Here is a 26,388-nt window from a genome sequence, read left to right as displayed (position 1 = left end):
AAGATAAGCCAAATTACCATTAGCCAGACTCATCAAGAAAAAAGAGAGAAGACTCAAATCAACAGAATTAGAAATGAAAAAGAAGTAACAACTGACACTACTGAAACACAAAGGATCATGAGAGATTACGACAAGCAAATATGTGCCAATAAAACGGACAACCTGGAAGAAATGGACAAATTCTTAGAAAAGTACATCTTCCAAGACTGAACCAGGAAGAAACAGAAAATATAAACAAACGAATCACAAGCACTGAAATTGAAACTGTGATTAAAAATCTTCCAACAGACAAAAGCCCAGGACCAGAAGGCTTCACAGGCAAGTTCTATCAAACATTTAGAGAACAGCTAACACGTATCCTTCTGAAAGTGTTCCAAAATATAGCAGAGGGAGGAACACTCCCAAACTCATTCTACGAGGCCACCATCACCCTGATACCAAAACCAGACAAAGATGTCACAAAAAAAGAAAACTACAGGCCAATAACACTGATGAACATAGATGCGAAAATCCTTAACTAAATACTAGCAAACAGAATCCAGCAGCACATTAAAAGGATCATACACCATGATCAAGTGCAGTTTATCCCAGGAATGCAAGGATTCTTCAATATATGCAAATCAATCAATGTGATACAACATATTAACAAATTGAAGGATAAAAACGATATGATAATCTCAATAGATGCAGAAAAAGCTTTCAACAAAATTCAATGCCCTTTTATGATAAAAAAAAAAAAAACAAACTTTCCAGAAAGTAGGCATAGAGGAAACTTACTTCAACATAATAAAGGCCATATATGACAAACCCAGGGTCAAAATCATTCTCAATGGTGAAACACTGAAATCATTTCCACTAAGATCAGGAACAGGACAAGGTTGCAAACTCTCACCATTATTATTAAACATAGTTTTGGAAGATTTTGCTACAGCAATCAGAGAAGAAAAAGAAATAAAAGGAATCCAAATCAGAAAAGAAGAAATAAAATGGTCACTCTTGGCAGATGACATGATACTATAGAGAATCCTAAAGATGCTACCAGAAAACTACTAGAGCTAATCAATGAATTTGGCAAGGTTGCAGGGTACAAAATTAATGCAAATAAATCTCTTGCATTGCCATATACTAATGATGAAAAATCTGAAAGAGAAATTAAGGAAACACTCCCATTTACCACTGCAATGAAAAGAATAAAATACCTAGGAACAAACCTACCTAAGGAGACGAAAGACCTGTATGCAAAAAAGTATAAGATACTGATGAAAGAAATTAAAGATGATACAAACAGATGGAGAGATATACCATGTTCTTGGACTGGAAGAATAAACATTATAAAAATGACTCTACTACCCAAAGCAATCTACAGATTCAATGCAATCCCTATCAAACTACCACTGGCATTTTTCACAGATCTAGAACAAAAAATTTCCAATTTGTATAAAACACAAAAGACCCCGAATAGCCGAAGCAATCTTGAGAAAGAAAAATGGAGCTCAAGGAATCAGGCTCCTGAACTTCAGACTATACTACAAAGCTATAGTAATCAAGATAGTATTGTACCAGCACAAAAACAGATATATAGATCAATGGAACAGGATAGAAAGGCCAGAGATAAACTCACACACATATGGTCACCTTATCCTTTTTTTTAACGTTTTTATTGGAGTATAATTGCTTTACAGTGGTGAGATAGTTTCTGCTTTATAACAAAGTGAATCAGCTATACATATGCATGTATTTCCATATCTTCTCCCTCTTGCATCTCCCTCCCTCCCACCCTTCCTATCCCACCCCCTAGGTGGTCACAAAGCACCAAGCTGATCTCCCTGAGCTATGCGGCTGCTTCCCACTAGGTACCTATTTTACATTTGGCAGTCTATATATGTCCATACCACTTTCTCACTTCAACCCATCTTACCCTTCCCCCTCCCCATGTCCTCAAGTCCATTCTCTACGTTCATGTCTTTATTCCTGTCCTGCCCCTAGTTTCTTTAGAACCTTTTTTTTTTTTTTAGATTCCTTATATATGTGTTAGCATATGGTATTTGTTTTTCTCTTTCTGACTTACTTCATTCCGTATGACAGATTCTAGGTCCATCCACCTCACTATAAATAACTCAATTTCGTTTCTTTTTATGACTGAGTAATATTCCATTGCATATATGTGCCACATCTTATTTATCCATTCATCTGTTGAGATCACCTTATCTTTGATAAAGGAAGCAAGAATATACAATGGAGAAAAGACAACCTTTTCAATAAGTGGTGCTAGGAAAACTGGACAGCTACATGTAAAAGAATGAAATTAGAACACTCCCTAACACCATACACAAATAGAAACTCAAAACGGATTAAAGACATAAATGTAAGGCCAGACACTATAAAACTCTTAAAGGAAAACAGAGGCAGAACACTTTATGACATAAATCACAGCAAGATCCTTTTAATCCACCTCCTAGAGAAATGAAAATAAAAACAAAAATAAACAAATGGGACCTAATGAGACTTAAAAGCTTCCACACAGCAAAGGAAACCATAAACAAGATGAAAAGACAGCCCTCAGAATGGGAGAAAATATTTGCAAACGAAGCAATTGACAAAGAATTAATCTCCAAAATATACAAGCAGCTCATGCAACTCAATATCAAAAAAACAAACAACCCAATCCAAAAATGCGCAGAAGATCTAAATAGACATTTCTCCAAAGATGACATACAGACTGCCAACAAACACATGAAAGGATGCTCAACGTAACTAATCATTAGAGAAATGCAAATCAAAACTACAATGAGGCATCACCGCACACCGGTCAGAATGGCCGTCATCAAAAGGTCTACAAACAATAAATGCTGGAGAGGGTGAGGAGAAAAGGGAACCCTCTTGCACTGTTGGTGGGAATGTAAATTGATACAGCCACTATGGAGAACGGTATGGAGGTTTCTTAAAAAACTAAAAATAGAACTACCATACGACCCAGCAATCTCACTGTTGGGTATATACCCTGAGAAAACCATAATTCAAAAAGAGTCACGTACCACAGTGTTCATTGCAGCTTTATTTACAATAGCCAGGACCTGGAACAACCTAAGTGTCCATCGACAGACAAATGGATAAAGATGTGGCACATATATATAATGGAATATTACTCAGCCACAAAAAACAAGGAAATTGAGTTATTTGTAGTGAGGTGGATGAACCTAGAGTCTGTCATACAGAGTGAAGTAAGTCAGAAGGAGAAAAACAAATACCGTATGCTAACACATATATATGGAATCTAAACAAACAAAAAAAGTGGTCCTGAAGAACCTAGGGGCAGGACAGGAAGAAAGATGCAGATGTAGAAAATGGACTTCAGGACACAGGGAGGGGGAAGGGTAAGCTGGGATGAAGTGAGAGAGTGGCATGGACATACATACACTACCAAACGTAAAATAGATAGCTAGTGGGAAGCAGCCGCATAGCACAGGGAGATCAGCTCGGTGCTTTGTGACCACCTAGAGGGGTGGGATAGGGAGGGTGGGAGGGAGACACAAGAGGGAGGGGATATGGGGATATATGTATACGTATAGCTGATTCACTTTGTTATACAGCAGAAACTAACACAATAATGTAAGGCAATTATACTCCAATAAAGATGTTAAAAAATAAAAAAGGCAAAGTTGGAGCCACTACCTGAATGCTGTTTCCAGCACGGGCAGGATGCAGGTTTGTTGAGCAAGATTTGCATTTAGCTATTTTATAGTTCTGTTATATTTAAAGCCAAACCCTGTAACAGGGTCCTTTCTTCATAACCAGAAGCCACCTCAGTTGTATAAGCAGCTGCTTTAGTTTTAGCAGGTCTTATCTTCTGTACTATCCTGGTTTTAACCATGGTGGATCCACAGTATTGCTTGGACTCCACTGTTCTTATTTTCTGTTTTCAAGGGAGCCTCTTACAGCACAGTATACATACTGATGTGATAACTTGTTCCCCCTCTGAGCTTAATTATATTTTTCTAGATGTACTTATTTTCAGGAATTTCCTGGTTTTCTAAGTCTTCTTAAAAACATCACAGTTGAAAAGAAATCTGTTAATAATTTTGTTTCTTTCCGAAAATATCATTTTCAAGTGAATTTATATTGCCAAAGAGATAATTTGGGAATTAAAGTGGCAATGTCACTTATTAAGGGGGTATTGGGTAGGGACTTCCCTGGTGGTCGAGGGGCTAAGGCTCTGTGCTCCCAGTGCAGGGGGCCCAGGTTCAATCCCTGGTCAGGGAATTAGATTCCACATGCCACAACTAAGAGTTTGCATGCTTCAACTAAAAAAAGTTCCCACGTGCCGCAACTAAACAAAAAGTTCCCGTGGGCTGCAACTAAAGATTCCGCGTGTCGCGACAAAGATCCCGTGTGCTGCAACTAAGACCTGGTGCAGCTAAATAAATAAATAAATAAATAATAAAAACAAGGTGTTGGGTAGTGTGTGGGGTTACTGTTCAGTTCTTTCTCTGAGATGTTATCTCTTGACTTACCAAAATGATCACTTAGGCTCAAAAATCCCATTCATGGTTTCTGGCAAACACAATGGGAAATGATATTAGATCATAAGCTAAGCAAAGGAAGTTTCAATAATGAACTGCAATCATTGGTCATCTTACCAATGAAAATAATCTGGGAAGAATTATACTCATTGAAACGTAAAGAAATACTACTGAGCTGAGTGCCAGAGGATCAGGGTCTTCCATTAATTTCTTCCATCAAGTTCTGGGTCTTGAAGAAGACCTGATCTTCTCATTTACTGGCCTCAGTTCCTTGTCTAGGAAATGGGGTGGAGGAAGCTGAAGTGGATAAAGTCCATGTTTCATTTTGCTTCTGATATGATTCTTTACCCAGTAGAAAGAACATGAACCTGGGAGTCCGACAGACCTAGACTAGAATTCTTGCTGGAGAAAATTGAATAAGGCACTTAACTTCTCTAAGCCATAGTTTATCCTCTTGAATAGGGAGAAAACTACACCTATATAACAGAGTTTAAAAAATTAAGAATGAGGATTAAGAGGACAATGCATGCAAAGCTCCTATGACCATGCCAGCCCAGAGTAAGAAACGTCAGTTTCCTTGGCTTGAGGGTTTTTTCTGTTTTTGCTTTTGCTTTTGTTTTTTTCTTTTAAACTAAAAAGTCACAGCTACCATGGAGAAGTGACAGACAGGGCTGGGAGATGGAAAATTCAAGATGAATCTGGCGTATCTTATCTTACGGTGCCCAAAATATGGAAGTGTTCAAAAAATGGATGGGGCGGGCCTTCCCTGGTGGCACAGTGGTTAAGAATCCACCTGCCAATGCAGGGAACATGGGTTTGAGCCCTGGTCTGGGAAGATCCCACATGCCATGGAGGAACTAAGCCCGTGTGTCACAACTACTGAGCCTGCACTCTAGAGCCCACGAGCCACAAGTACTGAGCCCACGTGCCACAACTACTGAAGCCCATGTGCCTAGAGCCTGTGCTCCGCAACAAGAGAAGCCACCGCAATGAGAAGCCCGCACACCGCAACAAAGAATAGCCCCGGCTCGCCGCAACTAGGGAAAGCCCACGCGCAGCAACAAAGACCCAGTGCAGCGATCAATCAAACAATCAATTTACGGAAAAGGATGGGGCGTGTTTAAAGGATACAGAATTCAACCTCCCAGTGGGTAGCTGGAGCAGTTTGAACAATAAGTAACAAAAGCACTGTATTAGAACCCATAAAATAAAGTGAATATCCATAAGTTCATACTGATATCAATAAAATTGAATAAATAAATACCTGGAGGAGAAGGGACAGCTCTTCCTTACAAAAGAATTTCAAGTAATAAATGCAGAAGGAAGAGAGGAACAGAAATTAAGATTATACCACCACAGTGCTAACTGGTGAGGGAAAAATCCACTGGTAGATGCTAAAATTACTGAGCAAAGTTTGAGGGGAAAGAGGATATTTGTAGAGTTTCAAATGATCTCCTTTAAATTATGTATTAAATAAAAAGGGAGAAACAGTCACTTTACAGTGGAGAAACCCAGCACATAGCACCTAATTAAGTGATCAAACTTAACATCACCAGTAACAAGACATGTTGACATCACACACCCCTTGATGTGATGCATGGAGAGGTGATGGGAGTCCCTTCTGAGTGTTCTTGTTCCCTCAATCTGATCATGAGAAAACATCAGACCAACCCAAATTGAGGGACAGTGTACAAAAAGCTGACCAGTCCTCTTCAAAACTGTCAAGGTCACAAAAGATACATGCATCCCAATGTTCATAGCAGCACTATTTACAATAGCCAAGACATGGAAGCAACCTAGATGTCCACTGACAGATGAATGGATAAAGAAGATGTGGTGCACATACTAGGGCACAAAACAAGCCTCAATAAATTTAAGAGTATGGAAATTATCTCAAGCATCTTTTCTGACCACAATGGCATGAAACTAGAAATCAACCACAGAAAAAGAAATGAGAAGAAACTGATTACAGGGCTTCCCTGGTGGCGCAGTGGTTGAGAGTCCGCCTGCCGATGCAGGGGACACGGGTTCGTGCCCCGGTCCGGGAAGATCCCACATGCCACGGAGCGGCTGGGCCCGTGAGCCATGACCGCTGAGCCTGCGCGTCAGGAGCCTGTGCTCCGCAATGGGAGAGGCCACAACAGTGAGAGGCCCGCGTACCGCAAAAAAAAAAAGAAACTGATTACATGGAGACTAAACAACATGCTACTAAAAAACCAACAGGTCAATGATGAAATCAAAGAGGAAATTAGAAAATACCTTGAGACAAATGACAATGAAAACACAACCATACAAAATTTATGGGATGCAGCAAAAGCAGTTCTTAAAGGGAAATTCATAGAGATACAGACCTTCCTCAAAAAAACAAGAAAAACCTCAAGTAAACAACCTAACCTACCACTTAAAAGAATTAGAAAAAGATGAACAAACAAAACCTAAAGTCAGCAGAAGGAAGGAAATCATAAAGATTGAAGAGAAAATAAATAAAATAGAGATTAAAAAAACAACAGAGGGCTTCCCTTGGTGGCGCAGTGGTTGAGAGTCCGCCTGCCAATGCAGGGGACACGGGTTCGTGCCCCATTCTGGGAAGATCCCACATGCCAGGGAGCAGCTGAGCCCGTGAGCCGTGGCCACTGAGCCTGCGCGTCCGGAGCGTGTGCTCTGCAATGGGAGAGGCCACAGCAGTGAGTGGCCCGTGTACCGGAAAAAAAAAACAAAACAGAAAAAATCAATAAAACCAAGAGCTGGTTCTTTGAAAGGACAAACAAGACTGACAAACCTCTGGCCAGGCTCACCAAGAAGAAAAGAGAGAGAACCCAAACAAACAAAATAAGAAATGAAAAAGGAGAAATCTCAACTATCAAACATTTAGAGAAGAGTTAAGACCTATCCTTCTGAAACTCTTCCAAAAAAGTGCAGAGGAAGGAACACTCCCACAGCTCATTCTACAAGGCCACCATCACCCTGATACCAAAACCAGACAAAGACACCACCAAAAAGGAAAATTACAGGCCAACATCTCTGATGAATTTAGATGCAAAAAATTCTCAACAAAATATCAGCAAACTGAATCCAATGACACATAAAAAAGATCACACACCACAACCAAGTGAGATTTATCCCAAGTTCACAACGATGGTCCAACATATGCAAATTGATGTGATACACCACAAAAACTAAAGACAAGACAAAAACTACATGATCATCTCAATAGATGCAGAGAAAGCATTTGACAAAATTCAACATCCATTCATGATAAAACCTCTTACTAAAGTGGGTATAGAGGGAACATATCTCAGTATAATAGAAGCTATTTATGACAAACCCACAGTCAATATAATACTCAATGGTGAAAAGCTGAAAGCCTTCCTGCTAAAATCTGGAACAAGGGCCTTCCCTGGTAGTCCAGTGGTTAAGACTCCATGCTTCCACTGCAGGGGGCATGGGTTCAATCCCTGATTGGGGGACTAAGATGCTGCAAGTGGCATGGTCAATAAATAAATTAATTAATTAATTAATTAAATTTAATCTGGAACAGGACAAGGATGACCACTCTCATCTCTTCTATTCAACATAGTATTGGAAGTCCTAGCCACAGCAATCAGACAAGAAAAAGAAATAAGAAGTATCCAAATTGGAAGGGAAGAGGTAAAATTGTCATAATATGCAGATGATACGATACTTTATCAGATGATATGAAACCCTAAAGACTCCACACAAAAACTACTAGAACTGATAAACGAATTCAGCAAGGTAGCAGGATACAAGCTTAACATACAGAAATCGGTTGCATTTCTTTACAACAACAATGAAATATCAGAAAGGGAATGTAAAAAAAAAAAAACCTTTTAAAATTGCACCCTTAAAAACAAAATACTTAGGAATAAACCTGACCAAGGAGGTGAAAGACTTATACGCTGAGAACTGTAAACCATTAATAAAGGAAACTGATTCAATGAAATGGAAAGATATCCCATGCTCTTGGATTTGAAGAATTAATATTGTTAAAATGGCCATACTACGCAAAGCAATCTACAGATTTAATGCAATCTCTACCAAATTACCCATGACATTTTTTACAGAACTAGAACAGATAATCCTAAAATTCATATGGAACCACAAAAGACCCAGAATTGCCAAAGCAATCCTGAAGAAAAGGAACAAAGCAGAAGGAATAACCCTCCCAGACTTCAGACAATACTACAAAGCTATGGTAATCAAAACAGCATGGTACTGGCACAAAAACAGACATATGGATCAATGGAACAGAATAGAGAGCCCAGAAATAAATCCACACAGCTACGGTCAATTAATCTTCAACAAAGGAGGCAAGAATATACATTGGGAAAAAGCTAGTCTCTTCAGCAAGTGATGTTAGGAAAGTTGGACGGCCACATGTAAATCAGTGGAGTTAGAACACACCCTCTCATCATACAGAAAAATAAACTCAAAATGGCTTAAAGACTTAAGACATGACACCATAAAACTCCTAGAAGAGATCATAGGCAAAACATTCTCTGATTTGTACCAATTGTACAAATGTTTTCTTAGGTCAGTCTCCCAAAGCAATAGAAATAAAAACAAAAATAAACAAATGGGACCTAATCAAACTTACAGGCTGTTGTACAGCAGAAGAAACCATAAACAAAAAGAAAAGACAACCTACAGAATGGGAGAAAATATTTGCAAATGATACGACCGACAAGGGCTTAATTTCCAAAATATACAAACAGCTCATACAACTCAACAACAACAACCCAACTGAAAAATGAGCAGAAGGCCTAAAAAGACATTTCTCCAAAGAAGAAATATAGATGGTGAATAGGCACCAATAGGAATACGAAAAGATGCTCAACATTGCTAATTATGAGAGAAATGCAAATCAAAACTACAGTGAGGTACCACTTCGCACCAGTCAGAATGGCCATCATTAAAAAGTCTACAAACAACAAATGCTGGAGACGGTGTGGAGAGAAGAGAACTCTCCTACACTGTTGGTGGGAATGTAAGTTGGTGCAGCCACTGTGGAAAAAGGTATGGAGGTTCCTCAGAAAACTAAAAATAGAATTGTCATATGATCCATCAATCCCACTCCTGGGCATATATACAGATAAAACTATAATTCAAAAAGATACATGAACCCCTATGTTCATAGCAGCACTATTCACAATAGCCAAGACATGGACAGAAGAATGGATAAAGATGTGGTATATGTACACAATGGAATACTACTCAGCCATAAAAAGGAATGAAATAATGCCATTTGCAGCAACATGGATGCAACTAGAGATTATCATACTAAGTCCGAAAGAGAAAGACAAATACCGTATGATATCACTTATATGTGGAATCTAAAATATGACACAAATGAACCTATCTATGAAACAGAAACACAGACATAGAGAACAGATTTGTGGTTGCCAAGGGGGAGGGGGTTGGGATGAGCAGATGCAAACTATTATATATAGAATGGATAAACAACAAGGTCCTACTGTAGAGCACTGGGAACTATATTCAATATCCTATGATAAACCATAATGAAAAAGAATATTAAAAAACAATGTATATATATGTAAAAAAAGATGTGGTATATATATATGTATATATGTGTGTGTATATGTATATGTATACATATACATGATGGAATATTACACAGCCATTAAAAAGAATGAAATAATGCCATTTGCATTATTTATTATTTGCATGGATGGACCTAGAGATTATCATACTAAGTGAAGTAAGTCAGAGAAAAACAAGTATCATATGATATCACTTATACATGGAATCTAAAAAACAGTACCAGTGAACTTACTTATAAAACAGAAACAGACTCACAGGCATAGAAAACAAAGTTATGGTTACCAAAGGGGAAGGGAAGAGGGATGAATTGGGAGCGTGGGATTAACAAATGCACATTACTATATATAAACAACAAGGATTTACTGCATAGCACAGGGAACTATATTCAATACCTTGTAATAAAGTATAATGGAAAAGAATTGAAAAAAAGAATACAGATATATACACATATATATGTATAATGGAATCACTTGGTTGTACACCTGAAACCAACACAATATTGTGAATCAACTGTACTTCAATAAAAATGAAAAGTGTTAAGATCACAAAAGACAAGAAGAGAGTGAGGAACTGGTAACTGAGATTAGAGGAGGAGACATGGCCATGAAATGCAATGTAGGATCCTGCAGAGGATCCGGGAATAGAAAAAGGAAACACGTGTGAAATCCAAATACAAACCGTGGTTGAGTGAACAGCATGGCACCAATGTCCATTTCTTAGTTTTGATCATTGCACTACGGTGATGCTAGTTATTAACGTTAGCAGAAGCTGGGTGAAGGGTACACGGAAACTCTCTACTATCTTGGCAGGTTTTCTGCAAGCCTGAAATTATTTCAAAATAAAACATTTTCATAAAAGACGCTGGTATTGGGTGAGGGACAAGTCTATATCATTTTTCTATGTTCTACCCAAAAAAATGCTTCAGTGAAACGTGACTGACCACCGCACACGCTGATGACCAATAACGTATGTATGTCTGTATAGGGGACAGATGGTAGCCCCAAACATCTGTGCTATTTAATTACTTCCTTCGTGCCTCAAAGGCCTCGGGGGCTCTGGAAATGACTATTTTTCAGTGTGATGGGCTTGAGGGAAGATTACTGGGGGAATGGTTTTCCCCCTCTTCCAATGTTCCCTCAATTAGCGCAACTCCTGGCTTCTCTAGACCTCTATGCCCTCTTCCCCAAGGGAGGTGGAGTGACATATCTGATTGGTAAATTTAAGAAGACTAAACAGGGCACATGCTGTTCATCCCCTTCCTTATCTTTCTTGGCAGTGAGTGGCTCATAGCAAACAGGTGGTCTGCCCTGCTCCCCGGGGCAAGAAACGTCCTTCTCTGGCTTTGTTTGGACTGGGTAAACCAGCTAATTTGAAGATGCTAATTTGGAAAACTGTTTGACTTTCACCCCCAAAGCTATTCCCTCCAACCTAGTCTTTCTTAGTAACAATGGTGATCTTTTGGGCCTCATTTGTCTTGTTCCTTGTTTTATTTCTCAATTTGCTCAGAACCTGGGTAAGAAAGAAGGCTGATAACCACTGGGTACCCTCTAAACCCCACCAGGTTCTATTTGACCCAGTTTGCACAGTGTTCTAGAATTTAATTCTATAGCGATCGTCTGTGGGATTGGGAAGCATTTTCCAACTAATCTTCTGCTCCAATAGCCTCTGGACTTGGAGAATCAGAAACAAAAACCATTTAACATTGTTTTTTTTTTTTTTAAGAAGATGTTGGGGGTAGGAGTTTATTAATTTATTTATTTTTGGCGGTGTTGGGTCTTCGTTTCTGTGCGAGGGCTTTCTCTAGTTGTGGCAAGCGGGGGCCACTCTTCATCACAGTGCGCGGGCCTCTCACTGTCGCGGCCTCTCTGGTTGCGGAGCACAGGCTCCAGGCTCGCAGGCTCAGTAATTGTGGCTCACGGGGCTAGTTGCTCCGCGGCATGTGGGATCTTCCCAGACCAGGGCTCGAACCCGTGTCCCCTGCACTGGCAGGCAGATTCTCAACCACTGCGCCACCAGGGAAGCCCTAAAGAGAGCTTTTAATAGTCCATTACTTTTCACCCCATGTTGTATAATTTAGTTCTAAAGTCGAACTTTTATGGCAAACTGCTACTTGTGTGAATGCCCCTCTGGGAGTAAGGCTAATCTTCCTCTACCCGAAAAATCACCAACACTTACTGCACCGGAGTTATGATTACACTACAGTAACTATTCCATGCAGCACTAGGAACAGCTCCTCAAGGCAAAATGCTTGGAAATGGGTAACCGGAATGAACTATATGCATTTTCAGTGAGTTTTGAAAGAAACTGGGAGAAAAAAAATCTTCAATTTGTTCCCAAGTATTTTTTTTTTTCTCTTAAAGAACACCGTGTGAGGAATTTTGATAGTCTCTGCGTTCTAATGAGGACATTTTGGGAAGAAGCAGCTTATCTACACGTACTTGTGCCTCGTTACTGCCACGATGGGCACCGTTCATCAGACATAAAAGGAGGAGAAGACCTGGAGGTAGTTTTTTCCTGGACAATTCTGTGTTCTGGCTCTTAAGTACTTTTCCTTTGCTGTGGATGTGAATATTTTAAAAGCCAAAGATGCCCCATCCCCTGGAGCTGCAGATGGCCACAGGAAGGAAACAAGAATGCTAACGTTTTTTAAAGGGCCAAATAACAAGGGAGGCGCCAGGGTCTGCGTTGCACATGCGTACTGACGCCGAGCCGTCCGCCCAGCCTGGCCTAGTTTGGTGGAACCAGAAATTCAGGGTAACGCAAAGGCACCCGACTGACCCCTATGGGCAAAAACAAACGTGTCTGTTCAAACAACGGCCACGGCATCAAGAACACAGACATGAAACAAGATACCTCAAGAACATTCTCTTTCCTCATGACAGGGAGGTGTTAACTTCATTATTCAGAAGGCTTTGATTATCCCTTTCGAAAGTTTTTGTTGTTGAGTTTAATTTTCAAGGCTGTTAACCACGGATGCCACCTTAATTATAGCAAGCAACCCACCCATAATGTACAATGCCAACTGTTAGTTTTACTTGAGTTTCACATGAGATGTGGACTTCTCTGCTCATTTATAACATTCTGAGCCAGGAAGCTTTCTGCACAGACACTTGCTTTTCCTCAGCTGGTGTCTTTGTTCCCCAGTTTGCCGTGGGGGACTGAGGGAACAGATATTTATGACTTATTATCTCACTATTAACAGTGCCCTTCAGTGATCTATGAAACTGTGCTCTTGCATGTTTAACCCTGAAGGCCTTCTCATTATTGTTCCAAAATGGCAAAGTTAACATCACGGGGCCCAAAGATGAATAATCAGTTTCTTGCACACAAATTTACCCGAATTAGGGACAACAGAGTCCTCGGTGGCATAATGGCTCCAGATGGGATGGGCCGAGAACATCGAATCATTTAACTCAAGGCACCCTTGTATTCGTCGCCACGAACACATCATTCTCTCCTGTAGAAAATATCCTCACACTAAAATTTAGTTATACTCTTACAGCTCATCATTCAGTGAACCAAAATTCTGAAATGTCACATACACCTTGAACTAAACGTCGGGACATCACTTGCTAGCGTATGTACTTCTTTCCCTTTCCAAAATGTGACAGGTGGGAAATTCCCCGTGGTCCAGTGGTTAGGACTCCACGCTTCCACCGCAGGGGGGCACAGGTTCGATCCCTGGTCTGGGAACTAAGATCCTGCATGTCCCACAGCACAGCCAAAAGAGAAAAACGTGACAGTGATTCATGATGGAGGTCCTCTGACGATGCATTTCAGTGTTTGTTTTACGCAAAAGAGCGGGTGACGTTCGGGCGACGAAATCATCCCTGTTATTTCTCCAGGGGGCCTGGAAGCACTATGCTGGATTCTTTCCGGTTTTGTGCAAGGATTTCTCAAAAGGTGATTCGGCAGACACTGACAGTCGGCCACCCGATAGCCACCCTCTGCTTTCTTCCTTACAGCAAACAGTGGCCATGAGACGACATTCTGATCAATGAAAGATAAGGAGAAGGCTCTTGGGGGGACTTTGGGAGAGATTTTGTTTTCTTGTTAAAAGGAAAAGCTGGAGAGAAAAGCTCCTTGGTGCTATCCCTTCCCTTTAATTGAATATAAGTAGCCACCTTGTGACCAAGAGGCAATTGGCCTCAGGACAAAAAGCCAATGCTTAGGAAAAGGAGTAGGAAAATGGAGAAAACCTGGGTCTTCGATGACATCACTGAGTTGTGGAAGCAACCCCAGGGCATCCTTCTTCTGGATCATCTTGTTAGGTATACAATACAGGCCTTTAAGACTCAAGTCTCCATTGTTTGCCACTAAAGACATTCTTAAGTGATACAGAAAGTGAGGTCCAGAGTGGAGGTAAGAACATAAAGGAACCTGGCAGCAGCAATGGCTGGTTCTCTTTTGAAACTATGTCCCATAAACCAATGAGGGGAACAGACCTAAATGCTTCTTGACGCCTGAAGCTACTGCAGCCAGAACTTCTTCAAGCTTCAACATAAGAATGACATCCAGGTCTTACGACAATGATATTAATGATATTCAATAAACAGGGCAAGAATACAAGCAATTAGTTGGATTCTTAGAGCCTAGTGAAAGCGTTAAGTGCAAGACAGACCATGGGAGAACAAAAACATAAAACAGAGTCTTTTTTTTTTTTCTGCTTCTCTCTATGGTTTAATTTTCCAAAACCAAATGGTTTAGAAGCACATCCCCCAGCTGAAAGTCTGGATTGCCTCTGTCTCGTGGGACCTATCCATTTGTATTTTAAACTTGCATCTCCTGTGCGGGAGAGGCCTGGGGAGAGGGAACAGAGATTTGTTGGGGGAATATGACTGCATATATTTCTTCCTAAGGGAGTTCATGACAAAGGCAGATCTCAATGTAACAGAGTTCCAAATACTTAAACCTCCAGCTGATAGAACTGGCTGGGTGGTGACCTCTTCTCAGCTTGAGTACCAAGTTAGTGGAATATTGCAGAAGTAGGGTGTGCGTGTGTTTCCAGAAAACACTCCTATTCAAAGCACATCCTTAAAAGCTGACCTACTAGAAAAACTGGGGTGGATTACACTTCAGAGTTGTTCCTTAAATGACATTAACAGGCATGAGTAGACTCTTTCCAGTTTAACGAAAAAGCAAAAAGTATATTCAACTTATCTTTGTTCTTTGCTTCCTCTTATGATAGAGATTTAAGCGCTCTCATTTTCGACATAATATTTAAAAAATACCAACAGATAAACCTATTTATTTTAGCTTGAAACTTGATTTTTCAAGCATACTCATTCAGCAAATATTTATGGGATATCTGCATAGCAGTGAGTAAGTGTAAGTATATGTGTGTGAAAGAGAGGTAGGGAAGGAGGGGGAGAAACAGCGAGAGACCGAGAGAGACAAAGGAAGAGAGAGGCAGGCACGGTGGGCTTTCAGGAGCCCTGGGCACAGAAATGAACACCAGCAATGGACACTAGTGAATGAAGCTACAATTCAATTCGATTAGGAAAGGATGCTCTAAAGTACTAAAGGGTCATGCGCCAGCCAAACTGCTGGCTGGAGAACACTGACCAAAAATAAAATTGTCAGAGCAGCCCTCTGTCATTCTCCTGTCATCACCGACACCAGGGAAGGTCAATTCCAGAAGCACAGGTAAGCAGGGCCCCCGGCTGGCTTTTACACACGGACCCAGGTTTTACACGGATGGTTTAGCCTCTCTGGATTTCAACCCACTCTTATGTAGAACTGCCTCTGACCTGCTTTCTTTTTTTTTTTTCCCCTTCCAACAGCCAGTGACAGGTTGAGAAGAATGATGTTTGGCCTCTTTAAAGAAAGTCAGCGAACTCTTCCCTCTCCAGGTGCGGTCCCACCCACTCGCGGCCTTTCTCTCTGAAGCCAGGGAAATTCTCGAAAGATGATATCTCACGGCTGGCTTTGAAGCCGAGATCCATTTGGATGTCCTCACTGGGTGGAAAACTCATCAACCTGCCTAGCCTCTTGGTATCTCTGAAGTTACCGGAGACCTGAGTGTTTTGCCAGATTCTGCATAAGCAACAACGAAACAGTGCACAAAACCCATCACCCAGCATCACGCTGGGTGCTCTTTGAAGCAGCCTCAGTGCAGGGCACCCGAAGCTGCTCTGCACATTCATATTCACAGCGAGTACAGCACGCTGGACCACGGCGGGGGGAGGGCTGAGAGCCTCTCCGGGTATCACCGGCTCCTGGCGCTGTCTCCACCCATCCTCCGCTCTCACCGACAAGTCCAAGAAATAGAAGAACATCAAAAGCTATTGTCCATGTCCAGTGAGAAATGAAACGCCCTGGACCAAGTATCACAACTTCCTTAGAATAATGCAACACTTCAATCACTTTTGCCTCTGGATCCCTCTCCTGGTTTATTGCAAAGTCAGAAAGGTGGGAATCAGCATCGCGAACTATTCCTGCTTTATTCTATTCAAATGCATTGTTGGAAAAAAGCAATTTATTACCAACTTTTTATGGTTTCACCTTATCGAAAGCACTTAATTCAGTTCCTCTGCTGCTTTGCTTTGGACTGTTGAAGGCAATCAGAAGGTTGGAAGTAATTTATTAATAAGGGAACATGTGGTATAGTTTTGGCTGGTGAAAACGGTTCCTGAATCACAATATAGCCACAGCCCAAAGTTTACCGTGGATAGAAGGAATTAGTGACATATATCATAATTCTTTTGTTTATTCACAGGATGATTCATCACAGGTTTGATTGAAGCTCCTACTTTATAGATATGGCCTTTTGTGGAATGCCCAGGGGAGGAAACATTGTCCTCTACCAGCAATTCTCTTCCCCCAAAATACAGTCACTTGCACCACAAGGCAAAGAAGGATTCAGCTTAGTCTTTGAGAGGGAAAGAAAAGAAACTTATACCTTCTGAAGGAGCAAACAGCTGTGCCTACATAAAGACTCTAATCAGTGACTTGGTTTGGGAGAAAAAGGCTAGATTTGCACATGTTTACTGAGTATTCCTTGTAGATGATCAAATCACACCAGAATCCCATTTCCTTAACTACAATCTCTCCCCAGAATACTTCTCAACCTGCTCAACCCTCAAGCTTTCTCAAGGGAAGAAAGGGAAATGGACTCATCAAGATGCTTAAGCCCTCAGGAAAGAAAACTACAGTCTTCTCATCTGTGAAATTATAAATGAAGATCTCTTCTAGCCCAAGAGGTGCAGGATGCTTGAGGGCTATGGTCTATGGGTGAGGCCAGATGTTGGGATGGGCAGCTGGGATCACTGATAAGAGCTTCTGGCATCAGGAATAGCCCACCCAAGATGCCTGAGGATTCTTGTGGCTAACAAACAAATTCAAGGTCCCCTCAGGGAAAAGCAGATTAACAGATGGCAATGGATAGGGAGGCGATGGATGGGAAGCCCAGTGCTGGGTCCTTTGCCCCACGGCTCCCTTGGACATCTTACTCTTGGCACAGGTTTTTAGTTCCACTCAGCAAACTGGCTAATTAGCCCCTGGAGTTCCAGGTTCACAGCCATGCCCTCTCCTACCCCATCTCATCCCACCCCACTCTAATTGAGGGACTTGCCAAGCCTGAGTTTTCCCTTCAGACCCCTGGACGAGCAAGAGGAAAGGTGCACTTCAAAATGGGATGTGAAACGGGTGCACCTTGAAAACATTATCCTAAGCGAGAGAAGTCAGTCACGAAAAATCACATTTTCTGTGATTCCATTTACAGGAAATGTCCAGAAGAGGCAAATCCACAGGGACAGAAAGTAGATTAGTGGTTCCCAGATTAGTGACAGCTAACGGGTACAGGGTTTCTTTTTGGGGTGATGAAAATGTTCTGGAATTAGATTATATTCACAACTCTGTGAATATACTAAAAACAAATCAGTTATACACTCTAAAAGGATGCCTTGTATGGTACGTAAATTACATCTCAAAAAAGTTGTAATTAAAATCCAGAAAAGAAATGGTATTAGAGTGATCGAAAAAATCCCGGGGAAGAAAAAAGGACTTGAATTCCAGTCCCACTGGCTGCGTGGTCCTGAGCAAATTGCTACATCTCTCTGCATCTCAGATTCACCAACTATCAAGTGAATATATTATCTCACTGCGAACCTTCCAGGCTAAGTATAAGGACCCTATTATAAGGAATGAAAGGTTACATGCAAGGACTCCTTCAGTCTGAGAAATGAAGAGGTAATATGTAAAGTAACTTAGGCTCAGGTGTCTGGGCCAGCCTTCAGAGGCAGCTACGGAGAGTGAAGGAAGCAACTCCTGGTGAGCATTCCGGCAGGTTTTCCCCTTTAGTACTGGTGCCTTAAGGTGGTTATACTGACAGCATTCCTCACTGCCTTGCTGTATCTCATAAGAAGACAGGTGGCCTGTTTCTACATATTACAGCAGAGAAAGCTAAGCCCCTGGGATGTTAAGTAACCTCTTTAAAGTTACCAAGCCTGGGAAACCTGGAGCATGGCTCCTTGCTCCCTAAAGGTGATGGATACCCTTTCCATTCAACTGCTGACAACAGGGGTTAGGGTGTGGGCTACTACTGCACAGTGCGATAATAAACCTTTCCCAGGTCTGGGCATGAGAACCTAAGTCAGTCAATCAGAGAAAAAAAGAAAGAGAAAGGGAGGGAGAGAGGAAGGTAGGCAAGAAGGAAAGAAGGTGGGAAGGGGAGAGGGAGAGACAGAAAGCAGGCTGTATATTCAGATCTTTTTTATTTCAGGAATATGTAAGGGAAGCAGATTTCCTTTTCAAAGTTCAAAAGGAAACGGTGTGTTTTGTTTTCATAGTTCGTTTCATTTTTCACTTGGGAGAAAAAACCCAGCTTTGAAGCCTCTCTGTTTAAACTCATTAGGAAAACCATCAATGATGGAAGCTTTCATGAAATCGCAGTGGGAGGAATTAAGTGTTATGGGAGAAGCTGGATCAATCTTCAAACGTTTCATCTCTGGAGATGGGAGGTCAGCCCTGGCTGCTTGTTCAGCTGGAAAGTTAACATAAACAAATACTTTACGTACTGGAGAGTCCGAGGGACTAATGACATTTGATATTCACCCTCTGAAGACCTCCTCAGAAGTCGGCTACGCCTGCCACATGAAAAAGATGGATGCATCTTGAGAACTAAGTGAACAGTTGGATTGGCAAAATGTCTTGCTCTGGAGAGAAAGGTGTTCTTTCAGGGTCCCACTGGAAAGGAGGTAGTGATATTGACATTCATCGCACAGAATCTTTCCCCGTGTAATTCATAACATTATTGAGGTTGGCATGGAAACCTTTTTAAGCAGGGCCGGTGTTCATATATGAGAATATCTTTCTTGACACCTGAATCTTTTTTATTTTAAAGTTTTTTAATCTGTTGCAGTCTCCTTGGCAAAGTTAAAGTATGGTGATTATTTTTTCATTTTTGTTCTTTACTTTATTCTTAGAGTGGAGTCCATAGCCCATCTCAGTGAGGCAAAATGGATTTGAGAATGAGAAAGTAAGGGCTACAGGTAGGATGTTCAAAAGGGAGATGACAGGAGAGAAGAGGTAAGAGAAAAAGATATGGAGCAGATAAAGGGCACCAGAAGATTAACAAACATCACTGGTACTCTGAACAAAGATGTTCTGGGGAAAAGAAGTTAGAAAACGTCTTTGTACGATCTGAACAGCTACAAAAAAGGAGGATGCAATATTTTCACTTCTTTTCTCACAAGAATTATGTTTGTGTGTGTTAACTGATATAGGCAAAATTTAAAAATATACGCTCATACATATATATGCCATGTGTGTGCTTTAAAGAATCCGGGTATAAAGGGACCCTGATATAATACTGATAAGCAAAATGGGCCCTTCTTCCTGCCAGGACCACCCCAAAGACAAACTACAGCCTGTTATTGTAAATCTTGGTGAAACTAAGCAGAGCACGGCCTTAAGAGAACATAGGCCGTGGTCAGCTTTCCACTGCTTTCTGCTAAGAGTGGGTGACTGATTAGAGACCCCAGGTCCTCTCTTGCTATTCCCTTATCTTTCGATAGCTCATGGGAAAATAAGGCATAAAATTACCCTGTCCAAGGCATCGAGCCATCCCTGCCCAACTTAATGAGCAACTAACTAACCCAAAAGGAAAGTAGCCATTACTTATACAGCCATAAAGTAGATGCAACGTGGCATATAAATCAGTGAACTCGTGTACTGCAAAACAGAGAGATTAATGCCTGTTGCAAAGGATGGGTGAAGAGATCGATTAGCTTACTGATTCAGACCATGAACTTTCTCGCAATATACTGCATTTAACTTTTAAATAAGGTTTAGGAGAACCTGTAACATTTTGCTCAGTGGCAGAGCTATATTTTGCTAGGGGCAGAAATTGGCTAGTCTATAAAAATTAAATTACACCCCTTTCACTGTATCTAGTCAAGAGGAAAAACTCTAATTACAAGATTGCACTGTCCAACAAACGCAGATTCACGTTCCTTATACCCTGGTTTTAAAATTCATGGGCGGGGGGCTTCTATTCCGAAGTGAAAATCGATATTTGAAATATTTCGCGGAGGGCGGTGATAGGCGAAAGCAAGAGAAATGTCATTATCAAGGGTGCTGGTTCATAGACACTAACTCATTAAGCGCAGAGCTGGAGAGAACAAGTCATTCATTATGCAAACATTTAAATATCAGTTAGTAAGGACAATGAAAGACGCCTTCTCTTCCCCACAACCCATGCCTTATTTCCCCATAAATGACCAAAAGGAAAAGGAGCAGAGAATCATCTCAGCATCTAATAGGAATGCCGCTCTGGGGAAGAGGTAAAGGTCCTGCCAGTTGGTTCTCCTGTTCTTACAAAATCCACTTTGTGGCTCGTGCGCTCATCCCAGTTCACTAAGCCTATTAGGTGAGACTGGTGTGAGGATTGTCTAAGTCTTTAGCACTTTACCTGAATTATCTTTGCAGGCAACCCTGGCAGCATATTTTACTGTGGAAGGTGCTGGCCCAGGAAGTAGGTGCCTCGCAGTAACCATTGGCTGACAGACGTGGACCAGACATCTAATTTCTCTGGCCCTCGTTTCCTCCTCTATAACACAAAAAGGTTGGTCCAGACCAGCAGTTCTCAATTCAGGGCACCCCATGGTCACCTGCGGAGGCTGACCCACAGCCAGTTACACCACAGACTTCCAGAACTGGCCTCTTCAAGGAGGGGCCCAGACATGTGGACTTGAACAAAAGTCCCAGATTCCAATGTGCACCCTTGACTATAAATCAACTACCCACTATGGTTTATCCCCGTAAATGATTCTTCTGTTGTTATATTTACTTATAATCTTTATGCAAAGGTAGGTAGGTTAGTTTTTGTGTATGAGCTGCAAAAGGTGGTGAACTTTCTCTGTTAGAGGAGAAATTCAGGAAGTGGTTATACGAGATGGAGTAGAAAGAAGGTTGCTAACCCCCCTTTCGTAATTTTTCTTGTAGAAAAGTGTGTATGATTTTTCAAAAAATTAAAACAACAACAATGACAGCAACAAAAGCCCTTCCGATTCCAAAGCGCTAAAATTCTTGGAACAGTATATGTTACTGATCAACACAAACGATTCTGACTTCGATTCCTAATAGCATCATTGAACAGGTGGGACTTCCTTGCTCCAGAGGGGAGAAGTTGACCCTGCAGTGTAATTAAACACGGTGGGTCGTGGCCTGGGGAAATAAGGGCCTCAAAAGAGGATGCTCGGATTTCAGGTAATTTTCCTCACGTAAAGCACAGGGAAAGAGCCTCCTACACAGGGCACACAACAGGAGTTAGCTGTTGCTACTGTGATGAGTATACTACGCTGTGGTCACTTAACAATCAGAGGTTTTAGGTTGGCTCTCCAGCCCCGCCAACAAGGGGAGGGTTAATAGCCACTTAAATTGATTGGTCTCCAGCCATCACATGATGACAATGGAAGCGCCTTGGAAATTTCAGCCCACTCCCCCTCCTGCCCCCATCCCTCCACGACCATCGCACTTTAAGCACAGAAACGTGCATTTGGCTGATTTCTATTGAATTCAGGCTAAGAATGCCTGGTTTCCACGTGTGCAGAGCTTGCATCCTTTCCCTAATAACCGGCTTTCCCTTTGAGCCCATCAACTGTTTCTGCTTCTCAAGCTTCACGACTGAGCTTGCCTTATTTCTCCAGTGTCTGTCACCCTCTAGCCTATGACATGTGGTGGGAGAAACCTGCTTTGGTGACAAAATGCCCACCTTGACTGAGCTAATAGCAACTTCGGGTCAGGCACTGATGGACTTAGCGCTACAGCTCTGCGGGGAGAAGCTAGGCGTTATCAGGCCAGCACTGCTTTTTTTTTTTTTTTTTTTTTTTTACAGTGTGTGGTGGAGGAGAGGGGGAAGTTAGATGAAAAACCACACTTTGAAAATGGAGTTTGTAATGTTCACCTCAGATACACTTTTAGAGAGCAAGAAATTTGGTTCACAGCTTGTCCTCTTCTCGTGGCAACCATATCCCAGGTTATGATATATGATACCCAGGTAAGCATTGGCCTAGAGGACGATGAGAAAGTTTCACATCCCCATTTTTGTCTGGCTCTAAACTACTGCCTGGAAGAAAGCTACAGATGTTTGAGAGACACAGTAAAGTGTTCGAAGTGATTCTGAGGAAAATTACGGGAGTTCCTCAGGTAGAAAGGCCATCATCCATTTTTGCTCACATAAAATTCCCAGAAACAAGCAGAAAAGAAACAACCTGTTAGAATCACGCGTGTCAATCTTAGCTATAGAATCATCACTACGTTTTGTTTTGCCTTTTTAACAGTCCGAATCCCATATGACAAAACAATGCATGCTGCTTTGTTTGAGACGTTATTCTTGCGAGCGATTACGTTTCAGACTTCTCAGAAAAGTGATTCTGGTGGAAAGACTCCACACCTAGACTGCTAATGACCTATAAAAAAAAGAGCCTTTAAAGTTGCCTGCACGCACGCCACGTCACAGCACAGCGACCAGCTATCTGCTCCCCAGGTTACTATGTGGTAAGCCACAAGGCACTTCCAGGCCCTTCTCTGGGAAGAAACTACTTTCCCAAGGTGCTCACTTTAAAACTAGAGCCCTTGCGTGAATCTGCCAGCGGGGTAAGGGAAATCACTTAACAAGCTGGACCCTTCACCAGGCTCCGTGGGCAGGGCGGTTCAGCCAACTCAAGAGAAGCAGCGCTTGGGTGCACTGAATATCATTCACCCATCTTTTCAACATCCTTACGATGGCAAAGTCTATGTTCATGGACCTGACCTTGGCATTGAAACTCCAGTTCACCCGTTTCCCCAAAGTTCCAGTTGCACTTTTTGGGGGGCTTTGATTTCTGATGAGACTACTGGGCGGGGCTGGGGAGCCCCAGCTCCACGAGAAGACTGCAGGAAATGAGTGAGGTTTTCTCTCACAAGACCCCTTGCTTTTTTCGCCTCATGCGCAGGCCCTCTATCAGCCCACTAGGCAGCTAAGCTTGTGGGGCGGGGAACTACATTCCCTTGAAAGATCTTTGGCAATTTTTGCCTGGAATTGGATGCATCAGTTCTAAAATTAAATAAAGATGCTGTAGTGTTCTTCAAGGAAATATGGCGTGGCTCTTCGACAAAACACATTTTTCAAGTGCTGACCTCTGGGAACTTCAACTAGCTTCATATGTCAGGCTGACACTGCTCACAGGCTACTGTCTAGTTGCCCAAGCAGAGCCGGTTATCCATACATTTGCCAGTCTCCCGATCAGCTTTTAGCAGAGGGAGGTGAGGGCAGTCGATTAAAAGAGGAGAGCCACTCATTGAAACGCACTCCTCCCCCACAGCCATATGAGCTTCTTCTCCGGGAGAAGCCCTGGTAATTAACTCTAATGACATTAAAGTAACTTGGAACTTTTCATTTTCCCAGCTCTGGAAAAGTAAATCTGGGATAACCAGTGACTTTGCATTATATCAAAGTCAATCCCTTTTCCTGTAATGCAATGGCCCCCTCAGTCCCACCTCAGCCCAGGCTGGAGAGGGGAGGAAAAGGGGGGCTGCCGGGCTCTTACCTGCGCTTTGCTCCATCACTTCTTTCTGACACATGTCTTGAACGTTCACCGTGCAATTCACGATGAACTCGGGGGAGGAGCAGTCGTTATTTAGTTGGAATTCTTCACACTGGTAGCACTGGATTTGCAACGCAAAGCCTGCGGGACAGACGCAGTCGGATTCAGACCGGGCCGCCCCGAGACTACCCCAGAAGCCAGCATCCTGCCCCTCGCTCCAGCCAGCTGCGGCGCCCTCCCTCCTGGGTCTCCCCGGAAGGCGGCCGCGGTTGAAGCCGGTAGAGGGCGGCGCGGCCACCGAAGGTCCCGCAGGATATAAAGTGGGATTTGGCCCGCGAGCCCTGGACCCACTCTCCAGAAACAAAGAGCCCCCATCCGACACCACACCCGGCTCTTCCCCCACGGAAGTTGAAAGGAGGGCTATGCCGCCCGAGAGCCGAGGACCTGACGTGCGTCGGCTCCAGCCTACGCCGAAGGCTTTGCCTAATTGTTAATTGGTTACAAATGAGTTAATTACTATGTCGGCACCGTTCGCGATTGCCTTCGCAGACGCCTTTTCAGTTTTCTTTGATAGTCGAAGCCGGCATCCCTGTGCTGTGGCTCCGAGGCCCCCCCAGGCGGACGAAGTGTCGGGCGCTCAATGCTGCTGCGCCCCGAGTCCCCCGCCTTTCTTCGGGACGGTTCCCGAAGCAGCAGGGGTGGCCGCGGCGTGTGGCAAGGGGCGTGCGTGCGTGTGTGCGCGCGCGCGCATCCCCGGCCGCGACACCACAGTCCTTCCTTCCCGGCTTTCAGGGCTCCGTTTGGCTAGGGCTCCCGGTGCGGGTCCCAGCTCTGCAGAGCTGGACTGGGAGCCGCTCCTGTACTGGAGCGAAGGAGCCAGACGTTTCTGTACCTCTCCCCGCCCCAGCCCGACTGCTCCGCTCGGATCTACGAGCTCGCGTCTAGACCTAACTACCCCCGGCTCCCGGGCAGATGAGCCCCGGACCCGGCGCACCTCCCCTCCCAGACCCACAGCGGTCGCGCTCGGAGCGCAGCAACGCAGCCCCGGCCAGCACAGGCCACAGGCTGACCAGCATGCCGCTCACCTGTCGGCGGCGCCACTACCACGGGTTGCTAGCGACGCCTGACAACTTGGCGGGTTCGCGGACTGTCGCCCCCGCTCCCTCGCCGAGACCCTGCACGGCTCGGACCTTCCCTCCTCCCCAGCCCAGCTGCTTGTTTCGACCGCGCAGCCCGGGCACCTGCAGCCCGAGTCCCACCAATCCGCCGCTGCCGCCGCTCCTCCAGCAGCGCAGGATTTGGGCACTTTCCCATCTAGCGCCCCTGGACACCACTCGCCGCCGCCGAACTCCCGCCGGGCGACTCCTGCACAGCACGGGCGCGGAGGTGAGCGCCCAGCGGAGGCAGAGCGGCCGGCGGGTACACAGGGTGTGCGATCCCGGCCGGACGGCTGGCCGCTTCGTCTTCTTACCTTGAAGCAAGAACAGTCCGCAAAAAGTTGCCGCGATGCCGAGGACCCACATCCTCCCGGAGCCGCGGGGCCGGGAGCGGGCAGGCGCATCAGAAGCGGCGACCGCGGCGGAGGCTGTCCGGGCCGCAGCGGCTGTGGCTGCCGAGACTGCTGGGGCCCGCGCTGCCGCCGCCGAAGCGCCCGCCGCCGCCAAGACGAGCCGCAGGTGCCGCCGGCGGCGCCCGCATCGCCCGCGCCGGGGCCCCCGGCTGCGGGTCGCCGCTTCTCTGGCTCGCGCTCCCGGGCAGTGAGTGCCCGGCGTCTCCGGAGTTGGCGACGGAGGCTGAAGGAACTGCTGGCGATCCGGAGCACCCAAAAAAGTCTCGCCTCTTTTCCCCACCTCCCACTCCAGGCACCACGTGACGGCTGCCGAGTTGGGGTGGAGGTGGCGAGCGGGGAAGGCTGGGACAGTCTTTTCACGTGTCCACCCCCTTCCGATAGCCCTCCTCTCCCGCCTCCGCACGTCCCCTGGGACGCCTCGAGGGGGAGAGGGAGAGTGTAGTTTTCGGAGGCTGGGAGGCTGGAGACTGGGGAAAGAGGGAGGAGGGCGCAGCAGGTGCCACGGCGGTCGGCCGGGCGCCGTCAGCAGGACGTAGGAGGTGGGGTGGGAAGACTGCTTGCCTCTACTTGCAGGGGCGCTTGCCCCCCTCCTCTGCGCCCCCCGGGGGCTGGTGGGTTGCCCGCGGCAGGGTCCGGTCCACCCGGCAGGGAGTGCGGGGCCGCGCTCCCGTGCGTCTGGCAAAGTTGCACA

At 44.0% G+C, this 26,388-nt stretch overlaps 1 protein-coding gene across 1 annotated transcript in view; it reads right to left on the bottom strand.

The window, feature by feature from the left end:
* Positions 1-26,170, bottom strand: part of LYPD1 (LY6/PLAUR domain containing 1) — a 49,434-nt gene extending 23,264 nt beyond the window's left edge. The window contains exons 1-2 of the mRNA XM_067742136.1: positions 25,599-26,170; positions 24,131-24,268 (exon numbers count right to left, since the gene is read on the bottom strand). Of these exons, the coding sequence (XP_067598237.1) occupies positions 24,131-24,268; positions 25,599-25,650 (190 nt within the window). The 5' untranslated portion in view covers positions 25,651-26,170. The remainder of the gene's footprint in view (positions 1-24,130; positions 24,269-25,598) is intronic.
* Between the last annotated feature and the right edge of the window lie 218 nt (positions 26,171-26,388).

The sequence above is a fragment of the Pseudorca crassidens genome, chromosome 6, assembly GCF_039906515.1.
Source record: "Pseudorca crassidens isolate mPseCra1 chromosome 6, mPseCra1.hap1, whole genome shotgun sequence".
NCBI lineage: Eukaryota > Metazoa > Chordata > Mammalia > Artiodactyla > Delphinidae > Pseudorca > Pseudorca crassidens.
Note: the sequence above shows the minus strand (reverse complement) of the source record. Positions and strands in the feature narration are given on the sequence as shown.